This window comes from Amblyomma maculatum, chromosome 11 (assembly GCF_055883805.1).
Source record: "Amblyomma maculatum isolate TAMU_Amacu chromosome 11, ASM5588380v1, whole genome shotgun sequence".
In the NCBI taxonomy this organism is placed as follows: domain Eukaryota; kingdom Metazoa; phylum Arthropoda; class Arachnida; order Ixodida; family Ixodidae; genus Amblyomma; species Amblyomma maculatum.
The window spans coordinates 38,760,330-38,786,645 of NC_139354.1; the positions used below are offsets into that span (position 1 = coordinate 38,760,330).

Here is a 26,316-nt window from a genome sequence, read left to right on the forward strand (position 1 = left end):
GAGACTCCACAGTAGAGGGCTTCGGAAACAATTTGCGGCTAAATGCACTTTTTATTAAAAAAGAACCTTTATTTTCATCTCACAGAATGAAAAACCACAAATGAAAAAAAAAAATGAAAAACAAGCACACCACATCTCTATAAAAATGAAATATGGAATGCCGGCATCGGAACATGAGGCAAGACCTGCTGAGAATGGGCTAAACACGAAACTAAGTTACAAAGAACACTGCAGAAACGACACAAAACAAACAGCCATGACAAGATAAAGATAGCAGAACCTGTCTTCCCTTAATGTAGTTAAAACACCTTCTGTGCAGTGCATGTGAAAACCAGCAATGCCACACACTACAGAGCCAGTGAGTAAAAAATGATTAGACAGTCTTGGACCACACTACTGGCTCTTGACCTCTTGTGCCCCGTCTCCCGCTGCTGCACCGGCGGGAATGCGCTTGGCCAGGAAGGTGTCCTCGAGACCTTTCTTCTTGTAGTACAGTTTGCGGATCTGGAGCAGGGATGCTTGTGAAATGTTCATGAACACACTGTGGGGAAGGCACTCCATCAGCTTCCGCTGGACCAAAGCCTGCACGTGAAATCAAGTGTTACTTCTAGACATGTTGAAGCTTTTTTGCTAGAAAATGTATGTCTGGACAAGGTTTCTAAATCTGGGAAGTTTATTTCAGCACTACCCTTATCAAGTCTACGAAAGCCAGTGGTAAACTTAGCATAAAAATGAAAATCCCTCTGAAACCTCTGGGCTGGACTATTTTTGTGGCATTGGACAACTTTCCTATTCACACCTCAGCATTTAGTGATGTTTAAACAGTTAACTAATTAATGCTGACAAATTATTCAAACAGGGGAATGAAAATAATATCTAATTTATGTTACTTCGAACAAAGTTCACTTGCTTTTAGTTGGGAAGAACATATATAGGTTTTTTAAAGAAATCTTAGTCTAGATATATCTTAGCTGAGACACCCTGCATATACTCACAACTGAATAGGGGAGAAGCCCCACGTAATGGCATTCAGTTTTCAAAGTTCAAATATGCAAAAATTTATGTTCCTTCTAGGGCAATTACTTATAGAAACTTCAGAAAATTACTGCTACTGTTTGCTCAAACAACAGAAGAAAATGCTAATTAGAAATTAATTTTTAATGTACAAGTGGATACTATAAAATGTAAGAAATTCAATGTTGGAAGCACATTTTTTTTTTACCTATAAATTTTTTGTACTTTATCTTGAAATTCTAATATAGTTGCCATAGCTGAGAGTGCCAAGTTAAGTGGGCTGCTAAATCTCTAATATTCGCTCAATTTGAGAACTGCTTCCAACATTGCATTCTTTATCTACCTGTATATTAAAAACTAATTTCTAATGCACATTTCTTTCCATACTCTTTGAGCGGACAATAGAAATAATTTTCTAATGCCCTGAACTAATTACCCTAAGAGGAAAATTTTTGCACATTTGAAATAAACAAACAAACAAACAAACAAACAAAAACTCTCCCGTTTCCATCAAATTGGGACAGGAAATGAAATTAGTTTTAAGACCGACGTCCGTCCTTAAATGTCCTCTAAGCCAGCCAATGGGATAGGATAAAACATCAATAATTTAAACTTTGTTAACTCAAAATACTGGTCCAGTAATTCTAAACATAAATTTGACCATCAAATTCAAAGTAGTGACCTGCACCAGACCAGCTAATTCCATGATTCGGGTTGTTATGTGTGTACGATTGACGAATCTCGACTTTGACTGCAAACAAATGAATCAGCGGCTAACGTTTATGCATGAATGCACAAGGCCCGGTACTCTGAGCACAAAAGCCAGTTTACGATACAAGTCTTCCCTGCAACGTAGCTGTGAATAAAATTTCTATTGTGGTCTCAACATGTTGTTAAGGAAGAGCCAGACTGAGGGCAGTAATGTGCGCTTGTCCCTTAACTCAATGACACCTGCTGACGAGGCAGCAATTAGAGAAGGCGCTAACATAGAAGCGTCTTTCACCCCTAATAGTGTCAGAGTTACGGTGGCGGCGACGCATTTTTGGTCAAGTGAGCTATCATGGAAAAAAAAGGTTAAGCCCTAAATTAGTTGTAGATGCATGATAGCTGACAGCCAATTTTCTTGCCAAAAACATAAGGCCTTGCCACAGAATGACGTTTTCATATTCAATATAGTATTTCAACTCCAACTCGACAGTTTTTCGTGCATGTCATAACTCATACAAATGACCTAAAAAAGCCAATATTAGTGGTGTAAGAATATTCAAAAATTCTAACAGCTAGGACTAGTATTTGCTATTCAATTCATATAATTTCACTGCCAACCGCAATGAGAAATAACAATTTTTCTCTTCCTCTGAAGTCGCACTGAAATATATTGCAACATTTGTGAGCAGCAGTACCTCGAACCTATCACACAAGTTTACTCGAAATTCATTAGCAAAACTCGACAGCCACCAACATGCAACAACAGCCCACACACAGCAATTTTTAATTTTTAACATTGTTGGTTAACTGGACTAGACAGCACCGCATTTATCCTTTTCTCTTTCAAGTACGAGTCCTATTATAGGGCCTTTCCAGGAGTGGAAACATGAGAAATTTACAATGTCAATGTGAGCTGTCTAGCCCAAGTGCAATACTATAACATTTATTTTATCACTCCTTCAGCACTGAAGCATCTGGTCACCTCACAGTGCTACAGTGAAACCTTGTTATAGCCAATGCGTAAAAAATCATAAAATAGTTCGCTGTGGCCAAACGTTCGTAAGGGCAGCAAAATACGGGTGATGCTTACTAAAAAATGAAGAAACCCTTTAAGAACTTTCAACTTTCTTTGTGGGGCGTGTCGCGACTCTAGACCCCGCAATAACCAGAGCTCCTGTTATGCTGGCTTCCCAGCGCGCAACAGCAGCGGGTAGAGCGCCTGCTAAGGAAGCTTCTCTGCATCACATTTGTGCAGTGTGAAAAATGGTACCTCTCACACATCCTAAGGCAATATTTTTGCACATTATGTAGCCACACCAATCAAATGAGTGAAGTTTGGTAATGCACGTTTGCGGCAAAGAACGAGGAAAAAGAATAAACACCCAAGGACATACCCGGAACTTGTGTGGACCGTAGCCGTATGTGGCATGCTCGATGCCAACAGTGTTCAGGGCTTCTCGGACGTAGGTGGTGGCTGTTGGCACCATGTAAGTGGCCTTGCGGATTTTGGACATCTTTGTGGACACGTATGCTGGCATCACAGACTGAAAACATAGGCAAGACAGCAAGACTTCTTTCACTGATGCAGTGTTTTAGGTGACAAAAAATAAATAAAAACTATGATAAACAACATGCAAAAAAGAAGGGCAAATGCTTGGACAGTCTGAATGTTGCAAAGAGTTTCGAACAACGCTGAATTACATGTCTTAGCCACAAACTTTGACAATCCAAACATAAGGGTTTCACAAAACAGCAGTTAATGAGCGAAAAAATTTAAAGCAGAAACTTTTGCACAGCAACACGCTTTTTGCAAAGGAAAGATAGCAGCGAATTGCTTGTGCATCATAGTCATTACCATTAGCCTGACTACATCCACTGCAGGGCAAAGGCCTTTTCTATAGCTCTCTGTACGCAGATAAAGGTTCTGGCCATGACATGTGTATTGCTAAGGTGCAGATTCTGAATTTAGTAGGAGTTACACAATCACTGAACTAAATTACCTCCCCCAATGCACCAGAAATGAAAACCAGAAAGAAACCAGAGAAATTGTAGTTATCAAGAAGCACGTGTAACTGTAGAAAGGTTCTCATGAAAAGTTCTAGAAAGTCTACCTGAATGTAGATGCCACGGTCCTTGTACTCAGCATGAAGACCTTGAGAGAGGTAGTCCGTGTAGGCCTGCAAGTTGCATTTGAAGACAGTCATAATTCAACCTACAGCACACTCTTCACACTGTGCAGAGAAGACACTTACATATACAGTAACATACAACATTTGTTCAAAAGTTAGCATAGAAATGTCCCACACATGCTTGAAAAAAAAAAATAAAATAAAATCAGCCAGTGATTTCAAGGCCTAAGAACATGCACATGTTATTCCCATAATGCGACAGCATTTTGTGTCAGCCACCAGAATGGAAAGAACTTTATGGAAACAAGTTTGTGGGTCACCGATAGGCCATGTCCCATACACAGGCTGTATATGGGTATGAACATTTAGTGATGTACTTGAATTGTCTAACTCAGCGAGTAAAAAAAAAAAAAACAACACCTGCAAAAAGCACAGATGCAAGGCCAAGCACTGCTGTCTAATGGTGGGTCATCCCACACCCAAGAAAATTAAGGCGCGACCCATTAGCAACCACAACGCACACAGAATAGGGCTACAAAAACAACCGCCACACTGAATGTGTTAAAAACATCATGGTTTCTCTAACTGGACTTTCAGGCACAGAAGTAATGCCTGAGTCGCCTCGCTTACTGCACCGGACTTATGGGTACAGGGCATGGTTCATCTTAACACAGTTTGCTAACTACCTAGATATAGGGTATATAGTTATATGCAGAGAAATATGGACTGTAATCTGATGACCACATGTACTGGCTGAAGATGCACTTAGAAGAGGCAAGAAATCCATTTTAGTATGCCACCATGTTGAACAAAACAGTGATAAGATTGTCACGCAGTCTTAGGGAACCTTAGTGAAGGCGACGTGTGCAGCAAATAGTTTATCATAAGAAGGCTTCTATAGAAACTTATTTTTATCATTTTAAGATTTAAGGGTTGCTTCCCGACAATCCCACAGTAATAAAGGAAAAAAAAATGTTCCAAAAGTTTACGATTTGAGCCATTTTTTTTTGTAAAGAATGGAAGAAATGCATCAGGCTGTTTGTTATCGTGCATCTGCAAGTTCAATTTCATTACTAATTGCAGGTGTAATTGGTAAACTGCCAACTGTGCTTGAATTACTTGGTCAAATTATATAATAAAAGGTGGAAATAGCAAATATGTGCATCCTGAGCCCCATTGGACAGCGGCTCAACATGTATAATCTGAACACAATGAATCCTGCGGCAGACAAACTTTGCAAGAGTGATGAACACAGCTGCAAGCGTTTGATCCCTCAATGATGGCAATTAAGTATTGAAGGTATCGCACGATTTTTACAAAGGGCAGATGTCGCCTCAGTCAAGAAACTTACAACTATGGCTGGCTATCGCTTGCTTATATTAAGTATGTGCGGGGTACAGATCTGCATCACTACTTCTGAACCTCCTAAGCGGAATGATGGCAGTCATGGTTCTGTCTGGTTATGCAGTTTTCATACCAAGAAAATTTGAAACATTATTCTGCCATTTGACTCCAGGCATTTTCCCGAGTGCTCCAACTCTTGCCGCAAAAACAAACTGAAGTCTCTAGTGACGCATAAAATGAGGTTCACCTTGGAAGCAGCGTACGTGCTGAGTAGGGGCAGCGGATGCATGGCTGAGATGGAGGAGACGTTGATGATCACCCCACGGCGACGCTGATCCATTTGGGGCAGGCAGATGCGTGTCATCTGAGGTGTTTATCGAGACACAAGTGGAAATGTTACAAAATCTACTGGCAAACTCAGAAAATTATTAAGAAGCAGAGAAAAAAAAAGTGAAACGAGAATTACCATAGTTCCAGCAACACAGTTGGCACGGATGATGCTGTCCATGACCTGGAAGAAACGCATGAATTTTTGCTCACATTTAGATGATGTTGCAGCGTGAAATATAACACGCATTCGGAGGGCTGTCAGTCGCAATGGCAGCTCTGGCACAAAGAAGTTTATGATGCAAAAATCTATTGAGTCACTTCATGTTGATGTTAGTGAGTGTAAGAAATGTAGTCTGGCTACATGTGCCATGTGGCAGTGCAATCATTTCCATTAATTCAATCATTAAATTCTACCATAGAAAAAACTTGCTATGTGGAACTCTGTGCATTAACTGAGTTTTCCACAGATTCAATGCAAATAAGTTCGAGAGGCTTTCGGAAATAGTGAAACAAAAATATGTATGACATGCTGCAACCAAAAAGAAAAAAAAGAAAATGACCATTAATTCTTATGGATGCAAGCAAGTATGACAACTTACCTTGTCACCGTCAGGGACAGCACTGAAGAACTCTGGGTAGACATAGCTGACACCCACGTTGTTAACTATTGAAAGACAGGCAAGTCAGAGCGTCAGCTTTCATATGAGGCAGTTTCCTACAGGAAATTTCAAACCAAATATTATTATAATATGTTTTCACGAGATATGAGAACGACTGCACAGAAGTCACTAGACAGTATGCTGGACTGCAGAGAAGTGCATGCCAACAAGCCCTCACATCTTGCAAGCGCTTTCAACTGGCTGATTGCTCAAACTAAGCTATTTCAATTCACCAGAGGCAAAAAGACAGGCACAAGCTGACAACAAAGGGAAACTAGAGGGCCAAATAAAAAATGAAACAAGCCATCATCATCTACCAAGAATTTAGAAATGCAAGACATCTTTTGCACAAGACGAGAACTTTGCATGACTGCAGTACCATGATGACCAGGCTGCTTTTCATTCTCTTCGCCTAAGCCATCAACTGCACACCAAAGAAACCATAGAGAGCAGCTTACCTAGCACACCAACCTCAAGACCCTGCAGTTCTCTTCGGATAGTCTCGTAGATCTCATTGCCAGCAGTGAAGTCCACAGCGATTACCTTGGTCTTGACATTTGATGCTTCCTCTGTGAAGCGAGAGTAGTAATAACCAGGTCCCCCAAATTCGTTATTTACTCACTTCATACACTCCACCAGAGTCAAATTAATGTGCACTTAACTATAAGTGGGACCCTAACAACCAAATCTGATCAGTTCAAACCACTTTTTAGTTTCAAGCCATGAACAACCAGGTAATTGCAATTAAAATATGGTGCAGCAACATCACAGAATTAATCTGTGCCAAGTCATTTGCGGTGCTTTGCCACTTACTGAGACTCGCACAAAAGTAAACCACTTGCTCAGAATGCCAGGATTGCTTTTGTGTAAATGTGCCAACCATCACACAAAGCTTTGAGCTTCAATAAAAGACCTTTTCCACAGTACAGATCTATGCGAACTTCATGCCAACAATTTTCAAATAAAACAGATACTCCGAGCTGTTGGAAGAAGGCAGCAGAGCAGGTAACAACACAAAACATAAGAAGCACACACAAACACAAGGACAGTGCTGCACTGACAACTATATTGACCAGAACATGCACATCTTCTCCCTTCACTTCACATCTGCAGCCAACATCTCCCTTGTCTTTCCTGCCGGTTTGCGCAGAAATTCTAATTTCTTCTTCGACAATACCACTGAAGGCATACTGACACATTGGTCTCCAAAAATGTCCAGCTGACCTTCACAATGTTAAGGTTATGAAAAGGATGAAGGATAAGTTAGCAAGAGAAATTTATGAAGCATATGCAATCAGTGACTCGAGAGACCAATGTGTCTGTATGCTTTCAGTGGTATTGTTGAAGAAGGAATTAGAATTTCTGCGCAAACCGGCAGGACATTAAGACAATGAAGAAGTTGGCTGCATGTGAAGTGAAGGGAGAAGATGTGTGGGTTATGGTCAATATAGTTGTCAGTGCAGCATTGTCCTTGTGTTTGTGTGTGCTTCTTATGTTTTGTGTTGTTACCTGCTCTGCTGCCTTCTTGCAAGAGATGTGTGACCAACTAGCTCAACGTTCAACTCCATTATTATTACTCCGAGCTGGCTACAAATTCCGGGCTCCACTCGGAAGAATACCACATATAGCTAGCCACTGACAGTAACCGAGTATTGGGGTATGCAGTGTTCTTTAGGTTGCTCAAAGCGCATCACCTAAATCAGGTTTCCATGCATATTAGTGGAACGTTGAAATCAAGCTGTACAATCAAAACTTGTAAAGTACAAGTCGTGCAGCCTACACAAGTAAGGAGCGCTGATGACAAAACTGTTACGCACCAATGTCGCGGGCCACTGCCTCGAGTTTTTCGAGGGTTCGGCTGATAAGAACGATGTTGAGACCACGGGCGGCAAGCTGCAAACATAAACAACGAAAAGCAGTGAATGACATGTGTCACATTTGCCACTGAGGAATGAGCTGCAAATACAACAGCTGGGAAAAAAGACATACCTCTTCACAGTATGCCCGGCCAATGCCATCTGAAGCACCTGTGACAACTGGAAAAGAGGTCCAAAGCAGTCATTTATTCTGCACGGCCATGCCTTGTTAGCAAGCAAAAGAACGTTCTCAGCCCAGTGAAACTATCTAATCGTGACAACTGTGGCCTCATCGATCTATCAACTATCTCATCATGATAACTGCGAAGCAATCTGCGATGAAGCATTGCGGTCATCCTTCCTTCTTTTGAATGCCTGCCCACCAAGCCAGAATGAAACAATGATATTATAATTTTTAAAACGGAAAAGATGGTTTCCTTGCACATATTTCTGCATGATGAAATCTGAAAATAAAATGACCAAAGCTTAAGCTCTGCTGCTGCCTGTCTTTTGCTAATATCCACGACCTGCCGTAAATTCACAATAGCAATTAGAACGAGTTATCACAACAATCACAATGGGTTATGTGCCTGTTACTGGTCACATGACTAGATGTTGACTACACTAATCTGCTGGGGATGGTTCCGTACAACTGATTTTGCTGTAGAAAAATCCGGAATCTATTTTCTCTGGAACATTACACTTTTATGCGCCTTGCAATATGGTAAACTGAGTGAAGGCATTGAGAGACACATGATGAGTACCTGGTAAATATCACCTAAACCCTTCCACAAGCAATTTATTCAGAAAAGCAGATGTTAGAAGTATTCTGTTGGCAGCTCTCTTTTTAACTCTGAGAGTGAAGCAAGAGATCAGCAACATGTCAGTGTTGTGCTTACAGGCTGCTAATTCAGCAGCACTTATGTGTGCCCCTACCATCTAGAAGGAGCCCAACACCCCCCACAAGACAGATCGCCACCCCCACTTTGCCTCAATCTCTCTCCCATAAATAGATGGCAAAATTTTATCCCCCTCACCCCACTCTTAACACACACCTGCACTACTGTCCCCTAATTTCCATCTAGCTTTGCCGTAAGATCAGAAATGTGAAAAGAGTGCAAGGCCTGCTGTCTAGTATGAAAATAATCTAGTATGAACATTATCAAGTTCACAGATCAGTATTAAGCTCAATGAGAAATCAGAATTTCTTATGAAAACAAGAAATGCGAGGAAAAAGAGGTCTGGTTCAACAGCCCGTCACTATAGCCGCTACAACACCTGCCCCATAAGTTGCATTACAAAACCTTCAGAAGACCAGGGCACTGGCGTTCAGAAGTTGGAATTATCCTGCCAAGGTGTGTTGCTACGGGTAATTCTTTTGTCTGGGAGAGACAATCAAGCGATCATTTGTATTGCCAAATGAATGAATGGCAGTGGCACACAAACTAATGCAAGCAATGCGGCCAGTCCAGCAAACTTCATGCTTCTTTTAAATGCAGTGGAGAAGTGAGCTTGTGGACCGAAAATGTTCTTCCTCGACGCCCACTAGAAGACACAGAACTCAAACTGGTGAAATGTAAAACCCCGGGCATTTGCCCTCCCATTGGTGAAGAGTGATTAGTACTGACTGTAACTATCCTAAGCCAAAGGATAACATAATTTGAACACATAAAGTACACCTGAACTGTTATTGTTAATTACGATATGTGCTACGTTACTGAAAAGCCGTACGGTCATAAAAGATAGGCACTGCTGTTCAAAAAAAAAAAAAATGAAGTTCAATCAATCCCAATAGAGACCAAGGTTGCTGATAGCAATCCTATGTACCGATAAACAGCCCCAGGGGCAGGCGTAAACAAGGAGTCAAGTGAGACCCAGGCGCCGACAAGGCGAGCGCTCCCAGGGTTTTTCCTCGCCAAAGAAAAGTCCATTCGACGATGCGCTTTCGGACAGCGCATGTATTTAGTTCCCGGAGTCAGGTTCTAACGCTTCCCCCTACGTGGGAAAAAAAGCGCGCAACCATCCGCTGACGTCATTTCGCAAACGCACGCAAGAGCGCGGCTGTTCTTTTTCCTTTTTCTAACTTTTCAAGGTCACAAATTAGTAGCTATCCCACGCACTCTGTTCACCTGAGCAGTAAGCGTTTTGTGTATCTTTTTTTCCTCACGGCGGCAGGAACGACCTTCAAACCTTCGCTTTCTTGCCGGCATTTCTATTCATAGCATCACCTGATGCGCGTTAACGACCGCTCCGAAGAGTGATTCTCTTGGATCTAGCACCTTTGAACACACAAGAACCGTTTTGTGTAAGCAAGTTCAAGATACTGACAAAATTGGGAACTGCAGACTAAGCAGGAACTTGGGACATAAAATGGATTTGCCGAATCGCGCACGTGGCCCTTTTGGTCACTGCACCAGTAATTTCCTTCATAGGATAATGTATACCGCTGATAACTGAGCTTCCTGCCAGGAGAGAGACGTACGCCGGCAAACAAATGCGGCGTTGCAGACGGGCGCACGTCCGTCGACAGCACGTCCCGATTTTTTTTTTTTTTTCCAATTCCCAATGCGGAAACTTTCGCAAGAAAACCTCGCCTGGGCGTAGCACATTCTTGATGAGCGTTCTTGGGCGAGAGCAGCGAAAAATGAAAAAAACAAAATATACTAGTCTCTCATCGCGCAGTTTCAGCAATTGACATGCGCAATTGCTGACGGACGTCAGGGTACCTCAGATTCCGCTCGACGTCTCGCTGGAATACAGCTATCTTTGTCCACCATCGTGCGCCTATCATAATTGTATCGCGCGTAGTTGCGGTGGTTAATTTTTGTTCCGGCTGGGCCTCAAAAGAACCCGTTTTCTTTCGCTTTAATTGCCGCGACGCGCCACCCGTGACCTATCCACATGCGCGCACTCTTTTTATCACTCCAGTTCTTTCCTGCCCTTCGTCTCGCTCTGCATATCACATCGGAGGCCTCCATACGCCTGCATGCGAGCGACCGCGAGACTCCCGATAGCGGACTGGATTTGTGTGCTGCTTTCCACTTTTAAAGTGGCGCGATATGGGCCGCTATAAGGTGAACGCAAGAGCGCGATCGCCGAAGTGCATTGAAGGCAGCGCCGAAATAAAATTTTACGGCATCGAAAGGGGGCTTCGATGCAACCAGACAGCGGCTGTGCACCGGCGAGCACGGGTAAATCTATCCGATCACTGCAGACACGCAGGGGACCGGAGTGATACAAATAGATTTAGCAGTCAAAGCGAAACCGCGTCATGGATCGCATCTCTAACTTAGCGAGACAACTTGTCGCAGCCGCCAAATTGGCAGCGTCACTTTCCCTGAGAAAACCAGCACAAGGTCCGCATGGGAGGAAGGAAGTAAGCACGACTGGCCCTACTGCAAAGCAAACAAAAAAAGGCCACGCCGCGACAACACTTAAAAGTCCGCGCGAGATTGCAAAGATAGTAGACCGCGGAGAAACACGCGATGTGACAGCAGTGACGTAGCAGAAAATATATATATATATAAATATATTGACTGGTGGGTGTGTCGATCATCACTCACCGGCCCATTCGCCCATCTTGCGGAAGTCGACGTTGTGGCCCAGCCAACGGCCGAGGTAACATGTGTAGAATCCGCGCCATAGCGCGTACAGGATACGAGCCAAGAGGTACACCACGAAAAACAGTCCCAAGAAAACGAGCACGGTCACCGTGGTCGGCATGCTGGCGTCGCTGGCAGGACAGTAGCCGTCCTTTGCCATGGTCGGTGTTTTTGCCCCGTCCTCACAGGGTTATTCGGAGAGGGAACTTGCTCCTTAGCGCCGGCTACGACGAGTGTCGTACAAACGCAACGCGGCCGATGCTAACTGCGAGGTCCGAAATGTTTTCCTCTTTCGGCGGCCGCTCTGAAAACACAAGGAAGAAGGATGTCATACGAGAGCGACCTGGGAGAGGGAAGAGCTTGTCGAACCACGGCCGGACTCGAGGGAGAGCGCGCGCTCTCTCCCTCGAGACCGGCCGTGGTCGAAACCTGAACTTGCAGAGAGCCGGCTCCGTGAACTGCGCATGCGCGCCCAGGACCAAAGTGGAAAGGAGGATATGTTACTCTTCTGGACGGATGTGACGTCAAATAGCTTTTAGTGCTTGTTTTTTTCTAGAAGTAAGCCTCAAACCCAGATGTTCACTGAGCCGCCCAAAGTATGGCCCAAACAAGGAAGGCTGGCGCGCTTTTCAGACAACGAGCATTTGCGCTTTGCGAGCCCTAGGCACCCTAGGTTGTCTTTCATGCGTCGGTCTGCTGCAGTTTGCGGGCCATCATACCGGTAGATGCAAACTCGGTGAAATGCGGATTCAGTTCGTGGATTATAGCCTTAAATTCAAGGGCGCAGCCCTCGGTGCAGTCCTACTGACTGCGGTGAGTCGTACATACATGCCCGCGAACTCTAAGTAAAGTATTTGTCGTCTTTCTGCCATCGCCTTCCTTGCAGCTTCTTTAACGAGTTTTTGCACGGCAGCGCAAGCATATTGACGTGGCGTAATCGCGCTATCGCGCGACAGTCTCCGGGCGAAGGCGTGAGGAGACGACGAGACTGCTTAATGGCGTCCACGATCTCGTTTCATTGCGCTTGGAACAACTTCCATTCCTGCTGCTGTGCACCGATCGGTCGCCGGTTGCTGTTGTCTTCCGGATGCACTGGAGTATTGGGACATATGAGGCGACTAAAAGATAACGTAAAACTATTTCTGAGTTCGCTTATATTTGTTTGGGCAGTATAAACCAGCGTGAACGCGCTGGTTTATAATCGGGGTTTTATTGCCTTCCTCGCAGCTTCAACCGATGGAGCGGCTCGGCCCATAGAAAATGTCGGGCTTCTTTCGGAAAACTGTTGGAAGGTAAGTGGCACTCATCTGTGCAGACCATACGTGGTAGTGCTGCAATACATGAGTAATATCTGCGGACTGCTAAAAGGAGGGTTGCTGGCCAGCTGAGAGAGTTTAAACGTAAGTAGGCCCTGTGCGGACTGAGCCTCGAAGTGCAACAAGCCTACTGCACAGCATGAAATGGCTACAAAAGTATGGTTATATACATGACCGAATTCATGTCCTTGTTTGCTCAGACCTTCCACTGTCAAGTACTCACACTTATTTCGGTGTATGCAGCAATGAAAGTGACTTCATTACTCCTCAGCCAGCATAGGTTCATGCCTGTGACAATATCTGTCCTTTTACTGCCGAAACAACTGCATTGGTGGAACTCACTGAGCTTGTTTATATAGATTTAACACTTTGGATGCATGTTGCTACTGCAGAGTTCCCTAATATATATATATATATATATATATATATATATATATATATATATATATATATATATATATATATATATATATATATATATCTTTTGCCTGCTCCAACATAAATAGTTGGCAGTGCTTATTTGAAAAGAGAGCAATAATTAATCTGAGCTGGCATGTTTTGTGGGAGAGTGAGGCACCATTGCGAGTACCTCGTAATCCTGTCAAAGAGCTTGGCAGTTGCTGCTATAAGCACTCTCCATTGCAGTTCCATGCAAGCCGCAGCATATTGGGCACTTACTGCACAAGTGATTTAACTTAGTCTCTTTGTTGCTATTTCAGTGCTTTGTAAGTGTGCTAAATATTTGTATTTGTGCTAGCATTGACAGCCAGTCTCGTTGCTACCTTTTTCCTTCTGCAGCAGGCACTCTCACTTGTTTTACTCGAACCAAATTCTATTGTGAGTGAGTTTGCTGAATTTATGCAAACTAAATGTAATTGCAGTATTGCTCTCATTTATTTACATCTGCAAAGGCAACGAATTCTTGGTGGCGACGAACGAGTTCCCTCCGCCAGTTCGATTACACCGCCACCTCAGTTGTGCAGTGAGCTGCGACTGGTGTGACCAAATGGATACTCTCACTGCTTCCACAGGTTTAGAGCGTGCTCCCAGTTAAGTTTAAAACACCTTGCTTGCAATGTATTTAATCTTGTTGTGTAATATTGTCACCGTTGCTGATATGCTATTATTTGAAAATCATTCTGGGTGGTTTGGAACACATGATTTGCAATGGGGGGAGGTGGGAAGCACAAATGTGTGACTGCAATTTTTTGTCAGTCTAGCTTCTAGCCTTGCGAATTAAAGTAACAGATTAATACCTGAACAGGCCTGACATTTATTGGAGAGTTTGTCATATAGAAGAAAACTTGATCCGGTGTGGTGGTAACACAGCTGTGGTTCTCCGAGAAAATGTTATCCGTGTGTGATGGTGTCTAAAACATGGCATTGTCTTAGGTAACTTGGCATGGAATCGGCCACTTCTTGTACTGTCTTGACAGCATCTATTGTACTATGTGCTAGGTGATATGCCTTCAGGGATAAGAGTAGATGGAGAATACCTCAGTAATCTGCAATTTGCTGATGACATTGCCCTGAAGCAGTCAGGATGACGGGCAGTAATGTGAGCAGGTTGTACGTCATGCTGGTCATGGAGGAAGTAAAAAAGCCTTAGAAGCAATGTAAAGGGTTCCGGAAATCGGCTGATATGGATAGGCAACTGCAGATCTTTGAAGAGTGGTAGGGAGATTGTACTAGAAAAACTGCTTGCTTTGTGTATGTAGTGCCTCACGACCTCAAGCGTATTAAAATCTTGGAAGGATCCTAACAGTACCATAATCTATAAGAAAGGGGCTGTCAAGCACTTGCAAACTTAAACTGATCGGGTTACTGTCCATTGCCTACAAGATAATAGAATTGGGAAAATCTTGGACTTTCTATCAGCTGAAAGAGCAGCTGGCTTTCGTAAGGGCTGCCATGTTTTTTAATGTGTCTGCCCTGCCGCTGTTGTGTGCTGGATTGTAGCCTACATCCACATCGGATAGGAGGCTGTGCAAACAAACTGCTCTTTACAGAAGGGACATAATTTGAACTGCCCATATCATACAATGCAGCAGCAGTAGTGAAAAGTGCTCCACAAGGAGTGACTTATTGTAGAATGGTTGCTTTATTGCGGTAGCGTAAAAGGCGTCGCCCTTGAGAAAAATCACAATCATGCCTTTGGCAGGTGACATGGCCATGCACTGATTGGTTGTCTGGTTCTGCGATGTCATGAGGCCACATGATATGGCCGAACTGGCTGGAGCTCATATTGTGGAAAAGCGCAAAAGAGACAAAGAATCGAGAAAAGAGAGGACGACGCTATCTGGAGCTCAGGCAGCTCCTTTGAGGTGAGAGGGTGAGGTGGAATAGAACCCTCCGAGACCCTTGGATCCAGTATCAGACGTGCTACTCCACATTCATACAGCTTGGTTAAAACAGAGCTTTATACTCATGTTGGGTGGTCTTAGGCACAATGTGGTAGATTATAGTTGTATGCTGACGATTATGTGTGAGATAATACCGGCACAAATTAAGGGATTAGGGCTTATACCTTTCAGGACCGCTTTAAGCCAATCGTTCATATATGAATGATGGTTCTCACACACTGGCAGACGTAAATTTTCTTGTTTGGAACATGTAGCCCCATTTAGGCAGATAGTATGACAAAAGTAATTATAGTAACTAGTTCACAGGGATGGAAAGGCACAGAATCTGTCACTTGTTTCTGTGGGCACCTGAAATGTGTCGTAAGGGAAGGGAGGAGGGAGTCAAAGTGGAAAGACAGAAATGGGTGCTGTAGTGGAGGTCTGTGGAGTAATTTTGACCACCTAGGGATCCTTAACGCGCGCTGACATCACATAGCACACGGGTGCCACTTCGTTTACATCGAAAGCAGCCGCCAGCGGTTGGGTTCGGACATGGGTACTCCGGCACAGTAATCTAGCATCTTAACCACTGCACTACCGCAGTGGGGCTATTGTGACAACCATAGTTTCTGTTTGTGTGCAGCTTGTTTATTTTTTTATTTTATTTTTGTTCTTTCTGGCACGGTGTGACATTTAAAAAATTATTCGAAATAAAGAGGTCTTTGGCGCCATTCACACGATTCTGCTGCTTCTACTATAGTTTTATTTTTATGAGAGCAGTAGCGAAGTCTCTTGAAGACAATTTTACTAGCTCTCAGTTCAGCTCAGATGATGAATCAGTCAAATGCCAGCCTCAAACTTCAGCTAGTGGCCAAGAAAAGCTTAGTTTCAATCTCTAATCACTCTTGGTCAGTTACGCGTGCTCATTTTGTGTTCCTACTGTTCTGTTTCCATTCGCTGGGTTTCAGCAGCAATGAAAGCTTGGTACTACTTGATATGGCTTCTCCAGAACTTCAAGTGTGGAACTTCTTCAAGCAAATTGAGTGGAGTTTGAACACCGAGCTCCTATTGCAGATTTTCAAATTTGATGGCAAACTCTCCCACCTTGTGGAAAACATATCACCGAATAATCCAGTCATAAATCCTGAAAGGTTTCGAAATGCCAATGCTATAAACTGTAAAATGAGTAGAGGAAGGCCGAGCTTAAAAATGGGCGTTTTCAGCAACTTAGCTATATTTCTGAGAGAACAGCATACCTTCAAAATGAACTTCAGAACGTAAATTATTACTTCCTTGGCAGTTGGGCTTCGCTGCATTTTGTTAGTGTGATGTGGAGAATAGGTACATGAGACTCTCAACAACTGCTGCAGGAAATCAAGAATGACCACTGCTTCCGAACAGCACTACGAAAAAAAGAAATCTGCCGATAGGTGCACCATATCTTTACTAGTAATAAAAGAGGCAGTGTAGCATATTTTTAGTATTCTGAATTATTTTTCTTGCTGGCTTATTTTGATATTCATGCCCCCTTTTCTTTCACTTTTTGGATTTTTTCTGCAAATTTCGGAGAAAAAGGTTTGTATGTTATGTATAAAGCCAAAACAAAAACATGGGCATTTATTTAATTGAGGATCAAAATACCTGCATTTTAGTATTGTCTAATAGCAAGATTGTGTAAATATTTTATTTAATAAACAAATTACATGGTGCTGAAGGAGCTGAGGCAAAAAAAAAAAAGACTTGGCTTCAGTTTCAAGCTGTAGTTTAAGAAATGAGCATTTTTCTGCCTTTTGTATATCCTCAAGATTTTATTACAATTTCTTGTTTTTATATTCATGTTTGACAATACTATGTGAATATTTTACCCAGTGCTGAGAATTTATCTTATGTATTATGCTTATATTCACAATATTCACGTGTTTAGAGGGCATTTAAATAGCTGTATTTTAATTGGCTCATGTGCGTCATGTACAGAAGGTGTGATCAGAAATTGTCATCGAAAAACGTCCTTCATACTGGAACTTGCGTGTGAAGAGCTCTGGCAGGTGCGTGCTCTGTTGCCGCGTTGCAGAGAGGAGGAAAGGTGGCATCCTGGCTGTGCAAATCGCCGCGGAGAGGTGACAAAGAGGCTAATGGCAACCCCATGCATACTCGGGCCACTTATGCGCTTATACACAGGACCTCGGAGGATGGGCGTGTGGTATTCGATCTGTCATTTGACGTGTGTAACTAGAAGGCTGCATTCCCTGCACCGTACCTATTAGTCACATATTCTAATTCTGGTGCTGGGTTGTGTTCGCCTTAGCGATCTTAGAGCTCTTAAGCACTTCCAACATTTTTTTTTTTTTTTTTTTGTAGGTTGCAGCAAAGTTCTTTAAACACTTCATTTATAAAATAGCAAGGTGCATGTATGCGATCAAGGATCCACAAGGGAAGCTGCAGACGGGAGCAGTTGACGCTACCATGCTATACTCTTAAAGACAGATCTCAAGTGTCTCCTAAATTTTTATAACAAAACGAACATCCGCACAGTGTTTGCTGGAGATGCTTACAACCCTGCTGTCCTGTCCGAAGACAGGGGTACATGCATTACTGCCCGCCATATGCAAGGCCAGCCACAATTAAACATTCGTTACCAGAGTAACATGATTGCCTGGCTTTTTTGTGTGTTCACTTCCTTAGCATACTGTAGCATAGTCATAGCAGTGTGCACCTTTCCAATAAGTGGTCACGGGGTGTCACCATATTAGCTGCTGGACTGCTTTGTGCATTTGGTGCTAGCACAGTGGAAGCAGAGCCGGTTTGCAGCAGTCCAGAGAGGAGGAGCGAACAATATGGTGGCACCGAGTAACTTATTGGAAAGGTGTATATAGATTGCTTGTTCCTGCGAGATGCGAGTTAAACCGCTCTCATACGAACAGTTTCGATCCTCATTGAACTGGATCTACATTCAACTCATTGTAGATCGAGGTTGTCACACGGCAACTGTCAAGTGCAGTTGAGCTCGAGCCTGCTTGACTCAAGGTTGCTTCCTCAATCGCTCTCGAGATTTCAAGCACACTCAAAAGCGGTCATTGACACCCTTGTCATCAACGAGCTCTAAAACTTGAAAACGAATAAATGCAATAGAACTGCACATAATAACACATAAATGTATTAAAAGGCATGATAGAACATTCGTAGAACGGCTAATTTTATAATATTGACACCGTAGTCTACTGCCAGTGGAAGCTAAGGTGGCGTTCTCTTCGACTGCGTCAGCGTGGAAACTGTAGAGTGGAAGAGAAACTGCACTGTAGCACTTGACCGCTGGGAAGATAGGTTAGATGACCTGAGGCGCCAAAAGCGGAATGCTGCTGTGTACACTGAAATCGTGCAATCATTACCCCAATCTTAAATTTCCTTTTGAGACTCATTGCGACTGACAGCAGACGACGGACCACGTAGGAAATTTCTCAATGCTGACTGAAAACGCCCGTGTAGCATCGGATGCTTCTATCCTTCTTGAAAGCCTGAATGCAGATTGAGTTCAATGAGGATCGGAAGTGTTTGTGTGACAGAGGGATTAGTGTAGAGCAGCTAAAGCTTTGTGTTAGCTGGTGTGCACAAGTTGGGTGGCCGAGCTGTGTTAAATGGTATTACAATGCATATTTAGAAAACAAAACAGGGCACCCCAAACGGTTTATTCAACTTCTCAGATTATTTGGCATTACACACATTGTCTTGAAAGCAGTCCACAATATGGCCAGCACAACTTATGTCCTTGCTTATTTCAGATTGTTCATTTAAGAGAGCTAACATATTCAAGGGCTACTGACCAGGCTGACATTTTAACCAAGCCCGATAAGGCGTTGGACATGGTCTCTGCGAAATACTGCAGCGATGCACACACTGGAAAGCAACAAAATGCAAACCAAAGCTCTCGTGGTCCTTTTAAAACAGCCAAACCTCCTCATCCTTGCGCTGGCCATCGAACTTTGTCGATGAGGTACCAACAGATACTGCATCCATTGGTTTCTCTCTGACTGATGGGCAAGGGGTGTCACTTGGTCTGCTGATGTCACGCACTTTTTTTTCTTGCATTTCGTTTTCACTCATGCATACACTCACACAAGAAAGAAGGCTTTTGGTTTCTTGCCCTTGTCTATGCATGCTTCAGCGTGTTCTGTGCACTGTGCTATTCATACACCAACGGCTGGACTCAAGTGGCAGCGGCGCGCACTTTCATACAGCCTGCGCATTCGCCGCAGATATAATGGCAGCTCTTCTAGGCAAGCAGTGCTCTCTTCCCCATGAAGTTAGTGCAGGATTTACCCAACCCTGGCCACTCGCTTCTGTGGCGGCGCCCGGTGTGCACCTGCGTTCGCGCCTTCAAGCGTTCAAGTGTTCAGTTTATGGAGTGAGCGAAATAATTAGAGAAATTATGTAGTCTCAATTTTGTGTGCGCAAAAGCGGTGCAGTGTAGGCTCAGGCAACAGTATTATTTAGCACATTTTGATCGTAGTAATACTTACTTTGTCTTATTTCTTACAGTGCGCAACATGTGCTAATTACCATCTGAATACAACAGTGATTTGGGTTATCAGTCTGCAGTAAGGCAAGTAGCAGCATACTATTGTAAGGTCAGTCCCATTATGCTGCACAAAAGCTGATTTTTTTCTTCCTACTGTAACTTTGTTTCCTTCATGATATGAGGGGAACTGTCAAAAATGCATTGACATGGCTACAGAAGCACAGAATTTATCACATGAACATTTTTGGCCTCTCGGGCCTGTTCTGCCAGGCCTGTTAAAATTAGTGGCCGAGCAAGGAGGAGTACCTGTTTTGCCTACATGCATTGTTTCAAATGATATGCCAGTGTGACGGCATCTTTTCGCTTTTGGGCACATTTCTGTCTGCTTCTGCACATGTACCAAAAGTTCGGGCGCCTTCACGTGTCTGCAAGTCAGGCTGGTCGTTGACCTGTTTTAAGTTGTTAGTGCAAATTAAAAAAAAAAAGGTAACCTGCTCTTATTGCACTTTTTGTGCACTTTGAACAGCGCATTCACTGTAACTGCTTTTCCTGTTCTGAGGCGTGCGCAACATCACCTCGAAATAACAGGAGGCATTCATCACCATCCTCATATAAGGATAGTAGGAAAGCCTTCCGACCCTTGTCTTGGCCTGCCACCTATGTTGCTAAGCTCTGCGGCTAGTTTGTAACGAAGCTAACTTCATGACAATAGTTGAGCTTCTCGGCCGCAGTGTGCTTTTGGTATTTCCTTCGGTCCGGACCCATACGTATGCTTTCTGCCACGCATTTGAACTTTATTTCCTCTGAACGACGTGCCCACGCCTGCAAGTTTGAAAAACTTGCGGTGTTTCTTTTCATCAATTTCCGAGTGATGGAGAACTCTGTTCCAATAATTTAGCTATATTTTATGCGAGTTTTTCCCTGGTTTTGGCTCTTCGGCAAGATGCTGATACACAGCCAGAGCCTGTAAGGATGGCTCACGGCCGGCACACCTATCATCTATAACTCTCAGTACAGCGGCAAAAATCACTGCAGGTCGCTCTGAACGCTCAAGTTCATGACATCTCGTTGGCAAGAATCACAACCGGGTGAAAGTGCAGGCTTGCAGCCGCAGGCTTGGCCAGCCTCCACTTTTTTTTTTTCCAGCTTGTTGCACACCAAATGACGGCATCACTGAGTAGACGCGTCAATGCCACACAGTGCCACGATTTCGCAGCTGTAGCAGACAGGAAGCACCCTCCATGCATAGGTCGTAAAGAGCGCACCGTCGCCACTCGAATCCAGCCATGGTACACCATGCATAACCATGAATACAGAAAACACAGAACATCCATACATGCACGGGCTTGGTTTCCTAAGAAAGGCCAGACGCCTCGCACCTATGCTTCGGCCACCCATTGAGCTCAGCCTCTCCCAGTCCTCCTCCTTATTGGCATTGTAGCTGGATGAGCCGAAGGTCACTGGTGGTGCTTGGGTAGCAGAAAGCAAGAAAATAAAAAGCTGCGGCAGTAGCTTTTTGATGGAAGGCAAAAAGCAAGGCACCCGTGTTTGTGCAATGTCAGTGCACCTTAAAGAAAGAACTCCAGGTGGTCGGAATTGTTGGGGACCTTCACTATGGCGTCTTTCATACCTGAGTCGTTTTTGGACGTTAAACCCCACAAACCAACCAGCAAGAAAAAAAAAATAATGCCTGTAAAAGTCGGGGCCATAATGACTGCATTTGATGCGTTCTCGTAGCTGTTTTTACCCAGCACAGGGCAGCCAGCGTTTTCATTTTGTTGACCAAACCAACATGGCGGGCATAGTTTCTCAAAGCACTAAGAGATGGCGCTCCACATTTCGCGTATTTAGGGAGCCTACATGTACCAGCCCTACGCGTATTCTCTTGTGGAGGCTAGTCAACCAGGGAGGAGGGAGAGACTCTTTGGTGATGGAAGGGAAGGAGAGAAACATACCGGTTTTGATGGTTGTAGCTCTGTTATTAACGAGTCTGCTGCAAAAGTATTTTTGGCCATCGCGCATTCTGAAGGCGCTGCCTCATAGACAGCAGGTTTGAACACATTTTCGAATCTAGGGTGGTTCATAAACAAGTTCAGTTTATGGAATCGCACCTGAAAACGAAAGGAATGATTGAAGCAGGAGAAATGATAGCACCTTAAAATAGAAACAAAAGGTGGATGGGTTTTAAGATGCTTTGCAGCTGCTTTCCACTTGCCCAAAGGCAGTGCAGAGTTTTGGCCGGTGTGCAATGAGCAGTTGGGCGCATGGTTTCGCTGATGGCATGGCAGCTGCGTGCTGGTTGGTGACATTTTATACACAAGGTCTTGTAGACTTTGTGTCTAGTTGGAAAAAAAGAGGATTGTAGCAAATGAGCATTTATGCTGAAATAATTTTGTGAGTATCTTCAAAGAGCAGCCTTTTTTAAAAAATGGCTGCTTTCCATGAAAACATGGCATTAGATTTTTGCTTTTCTAGATGGGGTTTTAAATTTTGTTTTGATAGTTTCTTGCAATCTTTTGCTTGTTCTTCACGACATATGTATTTACTTCATAGCTTGCAATAAAATGCTTCCATTGCAAATAAGCATTCCTTGTGTGTCGTGCTCTTTGGTCTCATTATTTTGAACTGTAGTAGCCATGACAATCGGAAAACATTTGGGAGAACAGCATTGCATCATGTCTACATTATATTCCTGTAGAAAAAGAGAATGGGCATTGCAGTTGATGTTGATGAGACTGAAATCGACATTTGTTTCAGCTAAACTGTTTCCTCGATTTCGAATCTGGTTTGGGCTATTGCATGTCTAAGGCCCCAGCCAAATATTGCCCACTGCCTCAATAACAGCACATGCTCAAGGACCTAAAGAAGCTACAAGATGAAGGTTTATTTTTCAAACCTTTGTGATGAGAGCAACTTTACAACAGGTAGAGGTATTGACATGGCACACAGGGATCGGGAATGCCAAAACCTAATGCGGTCTATGAAAGACGGCAAGCATGGGAAAGAGCTAATTAATTTTGACTGCTTGGTGTCCTTTTTATATGCACTGACATTGTATAGCCCACAGGTGTCTTTACATCTTGCCTCTGCCAAAATGTAGCCATGTATTTAATCTTAAAACCTTAGGATTAGCAGTTGAATGCATAGCCACAAAGTCACTGCTGCACATAGGTAGGAAGGTTTCGGACGTAGGAAGGGAGTAATGTTTTTAAGCCAGGTAGTCACTCTGAATCTGAACCATGAGAAACATTTCCCCAAGAGCAACAAGAGGTGAATGTAAATTTGGAAGGTGCTGTACATATAATGTAATAAAAGGCAGCTTGCTATCATGTGATCATTTGAAAGGCTGAAAAGTGGACAATTAAGCATTAGTTTAAAATACCTAAGCAAAGGACAGTGCAGCAGGTTATAGAAAGTAAAATAATTTGGAAAACCTTCACAAACACAGATGTGGATTAAAGTACAGTTTCAAGGTAATCATAACAAGAAAGTAGTGATCGGCTATTATTGAAATGAGCAGGCCCTATTTGCCCTGGGCAGGTGGCGTCCTTGGTCCAAAAAGGTGAGGGCATAAGCAGGTCCTCATCTGATGGTTTGTGTGGGTGGTACTTCTATGCTGCCGCAACACCATACCATATGACAGAGTGCTGGGCATCTTGCAGTAGAGTACCTGCAGTTGAGATTGCAGCACATGGTGCACATCTTTGAGTATGAAGATGCAGAAAACTGTAAAGAAGCATTAGAGTGGGACATGTAATCCAGGAAAAAGGGATTTTCAGCTAATCGATTAGGTTTCGAGGGAGTGAAACAAGCAAGGGATACCAGACACTGGGATGAAGAGATAATGTCAGCAAATGAGCCAAGGTTGGCGGCTGCAGCTAACGCATGAAGCAGCGATGATTGCAGACCATTAATTCCCTTCAGCATACCTAATGCAGGCAGTGATGATGAATCAAAACTCTGTTGCCAATTTATGAAATAACTATAGATATGTAACTGCACTGTGGGAAGCCCACTTAGCCACTTGATTTTTCTTCCAAGTTTTTGTTATGAATGGACAGAGTGAAAATGCGCAAAGGAAATAAATGCCAGACTAGGAATAAGTGTAGTCCTTCATTGAATGGCTCTAGTGTCGCATTGCTGAACTGTGGTTTAAAAGTTACTTGTGGCGAGATAAATGAGTCATACAGCCTCTGGGAGGCTTGCAGAGAGAGCTGAACTGAGAAGAGAGAACTCAGAGAACAGCAGAGACTTGTGCGAGCACCGTACAACCAGCCGGTTCAAATGGCGCGCCTTTGCAACGGTCGAGTGACAGCGCTGCAGGTGGCGAAAACGTCCAATACCAACAAAAATTAATTCAGTAAAAGGAAACCTTTAGATAATTAAAATTCGCACTTATAGTTTATGCGTCACCACCTCCTTTGTTTAACTGAAACTGCATAGTTTCATTTGCAACAATTTCAGATACGATGGTGCGTGCGCCATTATCATTATCATCGCCCCCTCCGCTAAATTATTTGAGTTGCGGCGCGTTACATGAAACGTTTTAAAAAAATGTTTGACGCGTTATTGACTCTGGTTATTCTCCTTCCAGTGCTTTACGGAGCCTGTGTTGCGCTTTATCTATTTGTTGCTAATGCTAACGAACCATAAAATGGCTGTGTTCTGTGTTTATACAGCACAGGCGACGCACTTCGCACGGTGAGCATCACTTTGGTAAGTCGAATAGAAAGCCAGCTGATTGCTCTTTGGAAGGAAATGAGTTGATATATTGATTTGTGGAACATTAACGTACTCGAGTGACATGTTGGTAAGCATGGTGCCTGCGCTAGAACCGCGATTCTTCCGCGAATCGCTGTGTGAAATTAGCTGGGAACGATTTGTTTCGGGACGTTTAACTGTGAACATTGCAGCAAGGTTACTTTCTTGCTGCACTTGAGGTTGTCTGAGAGAAGTTCTGCTTGCCTGCGCAGAACTAAATAAAGCGCTCCGTTGAAAGTGTTTAGGCATAGTGACTACAGAGACATCGAAGGCTTACGTTTGTGTCAGAAGTGCTTTGAATTAAAATTAATTTTTAGTGTCAATGTGAGGCATGTAGCTTTCCCCTAGCAGTCGTAAGATCACCGAGGCCAACGTCAGTTTTGCACTTGCATCGGACGCGCCTTTTCAGCACATGCTGCATGTATGCGCCTGTTATTGCTTTTATGTATGATGACTGTGGTAATAGTTTGCAGACTAGCTGAATATAGAACTGTGTTTCAAGTGTGTTGACCGCTTCTTAATAGTGTGTAATGTTGATTTACTAGAAATTAAGCTTCGCTTTTTTTTGGCAAATGATAAGGGCCTGACACGCTGTCCGTCAGTCCCGAGACGAGTCGTACGCTGTACAGCAAAGTAAATGTACTGCATTACCGAACGGGGTCACGTACTCGTTAGCTATGATTTTTATTTTTATAACTGTAGTGCACAACGTAGATGTAATGTGCGATCGCTTGGTTCTTTCCTAGTGTATTCTTGTAAAACAAATAAACTGGTCAGAACAGCATAGAGATGTGGCTTTAGGGAATGCATCGAAACAGGCTTGCCAAATGGCTTGCCTCTGTTCTCATTCTTGCTCAGATCCAAAGGCAGTACATTTCATTTATCAACTTAATTTTTTTGTAAGTTCAGTGTTTGACTTTACAGTAGTTGTCTGCATGTTAGGTAATCTGCCCAAGTATAGATGACTTGCAGCACTGTCACATTCTTGGTGGACCAGAGCCATGAACGAACCCTGTTTGCCTGCCTAGCCTGCTACTAGCTACCTGCCCCATGGAAGATACCTATACCTGATTTACTATCATGGAGTATGTGCGACAGCCACCTGATAGCTCGCAGCTGCAGCCATGTTTTTATGTTCTACACCTGTGCACTGCAGTGTAACGCTCTATCATGCATTTTAAAAAGGACAGTATTTAATGGCTACATTTTCATCTACAATAATCTGTCACGGTTCCATCCACCAAGGCTGCACAACATTCATAGGTGCCCTAGTGAGGCTCAGAGGAGTTTTGAAAATTCTTGTGCAGTATTGTTGAATTATTACAAAATATTGTCCAGTGAACCAGTTTTAACTGTGAATGTATTTATTTTTTCTAAATTACTACCCACACAATGTTGTTATTACGGCATTGTGAATGCACAAGATTGTTAGTCTGCTAGAGTTTCCAGTTTGTACAACCCATAGCCATTTAAACAAGAATTGCAATGGTGGCGCTGAATGGCAGCACTTATCTGCGAGATGGCTGATGCATTGTGAGGGCACCAGACATTCCCCTCATCATCTGCGGCGACTGTCATCGATACTACGAAATCACAGTGGTTGCCAGTGTTCAGGTGCGAACTGCTCGGGGTCACAGTCGTCAACAATTTCAAGCCACTACAAAAAGTGTTAATTGCATTGATTACATCTTTGCATGACAGCCGATGTAACCAGCATGAACTATGTCTTACTACAGGTACCA

General features: G+C 43.3%; 1 protein-coding gene and 1 long non-coding RNA gene across 2 annotated transcripts; one reads left to right on the plus strand and one right to left on the minus strand.

Moving 5' to 3' along the window:
* Positions 1-31: 31 nt before the first annotated feature.
* Positions 32-12,040, minus strand: LOC146173551 (very-long-chain 3-oxoacyl-CoA reductase-like). Its single transcript, XM_084585006.1, has 10 exons — positions 11,604-12,040; positions 8,174-8,220; positions 8,002-8,077; positions 6,643-6,753; positions 6,125-6,189; positions 5,662-5,706; positions 5,443-5,559; positions 3,834-3,899; positions 3,117-3,266; positions 32-582 (listed from the first exon to the last, which is right to left on the minus strand). The coding sequence occupies exons 1-10, from the start codon at positions 11,800-11,802 to the stop codon at positions 394-396; spliced, it is 1,065 nt and encodes a 354-aa protein (XP_084441132.1). The 5' UTR covers positions 11,803-12,040; the 3' UTR covers positions 32-393.
* Positions 12,041-12,071: 31 nt separating this feature from the next.
* LOC146173552 (uncharacterized) lies at positions 12,072-18,063 on the plus strand. The gene is made up of 3 exons (XR_014702287.1): positions 12,072-12,772; positions 12,870-12,934; positions 17,659-18,063. It is a non-coding gene; the product is annotated as an uncharacterized LOC146173552 (long non-coding RNA).
* The last annotated feature ends 8,253 nt before the right edge of the window (positions 18,064-26,316 follow it).

Coding starts and splice junctions, on each gene's coding strand:
- LOC146173551 (XM_084585006.1), bottom strand. CDS start 11,802: ATGGCAAAGGACGGCTACTGTCCTGCCAGCGACGCCAGCATGCCGACC. Junction 5,707..6,124: donor CTGTCCCTGACGGTGACAAG/GTAAGTTGTCAT, acceptor CGTTTCTTCCAG/GTCATGGACAGCATCATCCG. Junction 5,560..5,661: donor ACTGTGTTGCTGGAACTATG/GTAATTCTCGTT, acceptor TAAACACCTCAG/ATGACACGCATCTGCCTGCC.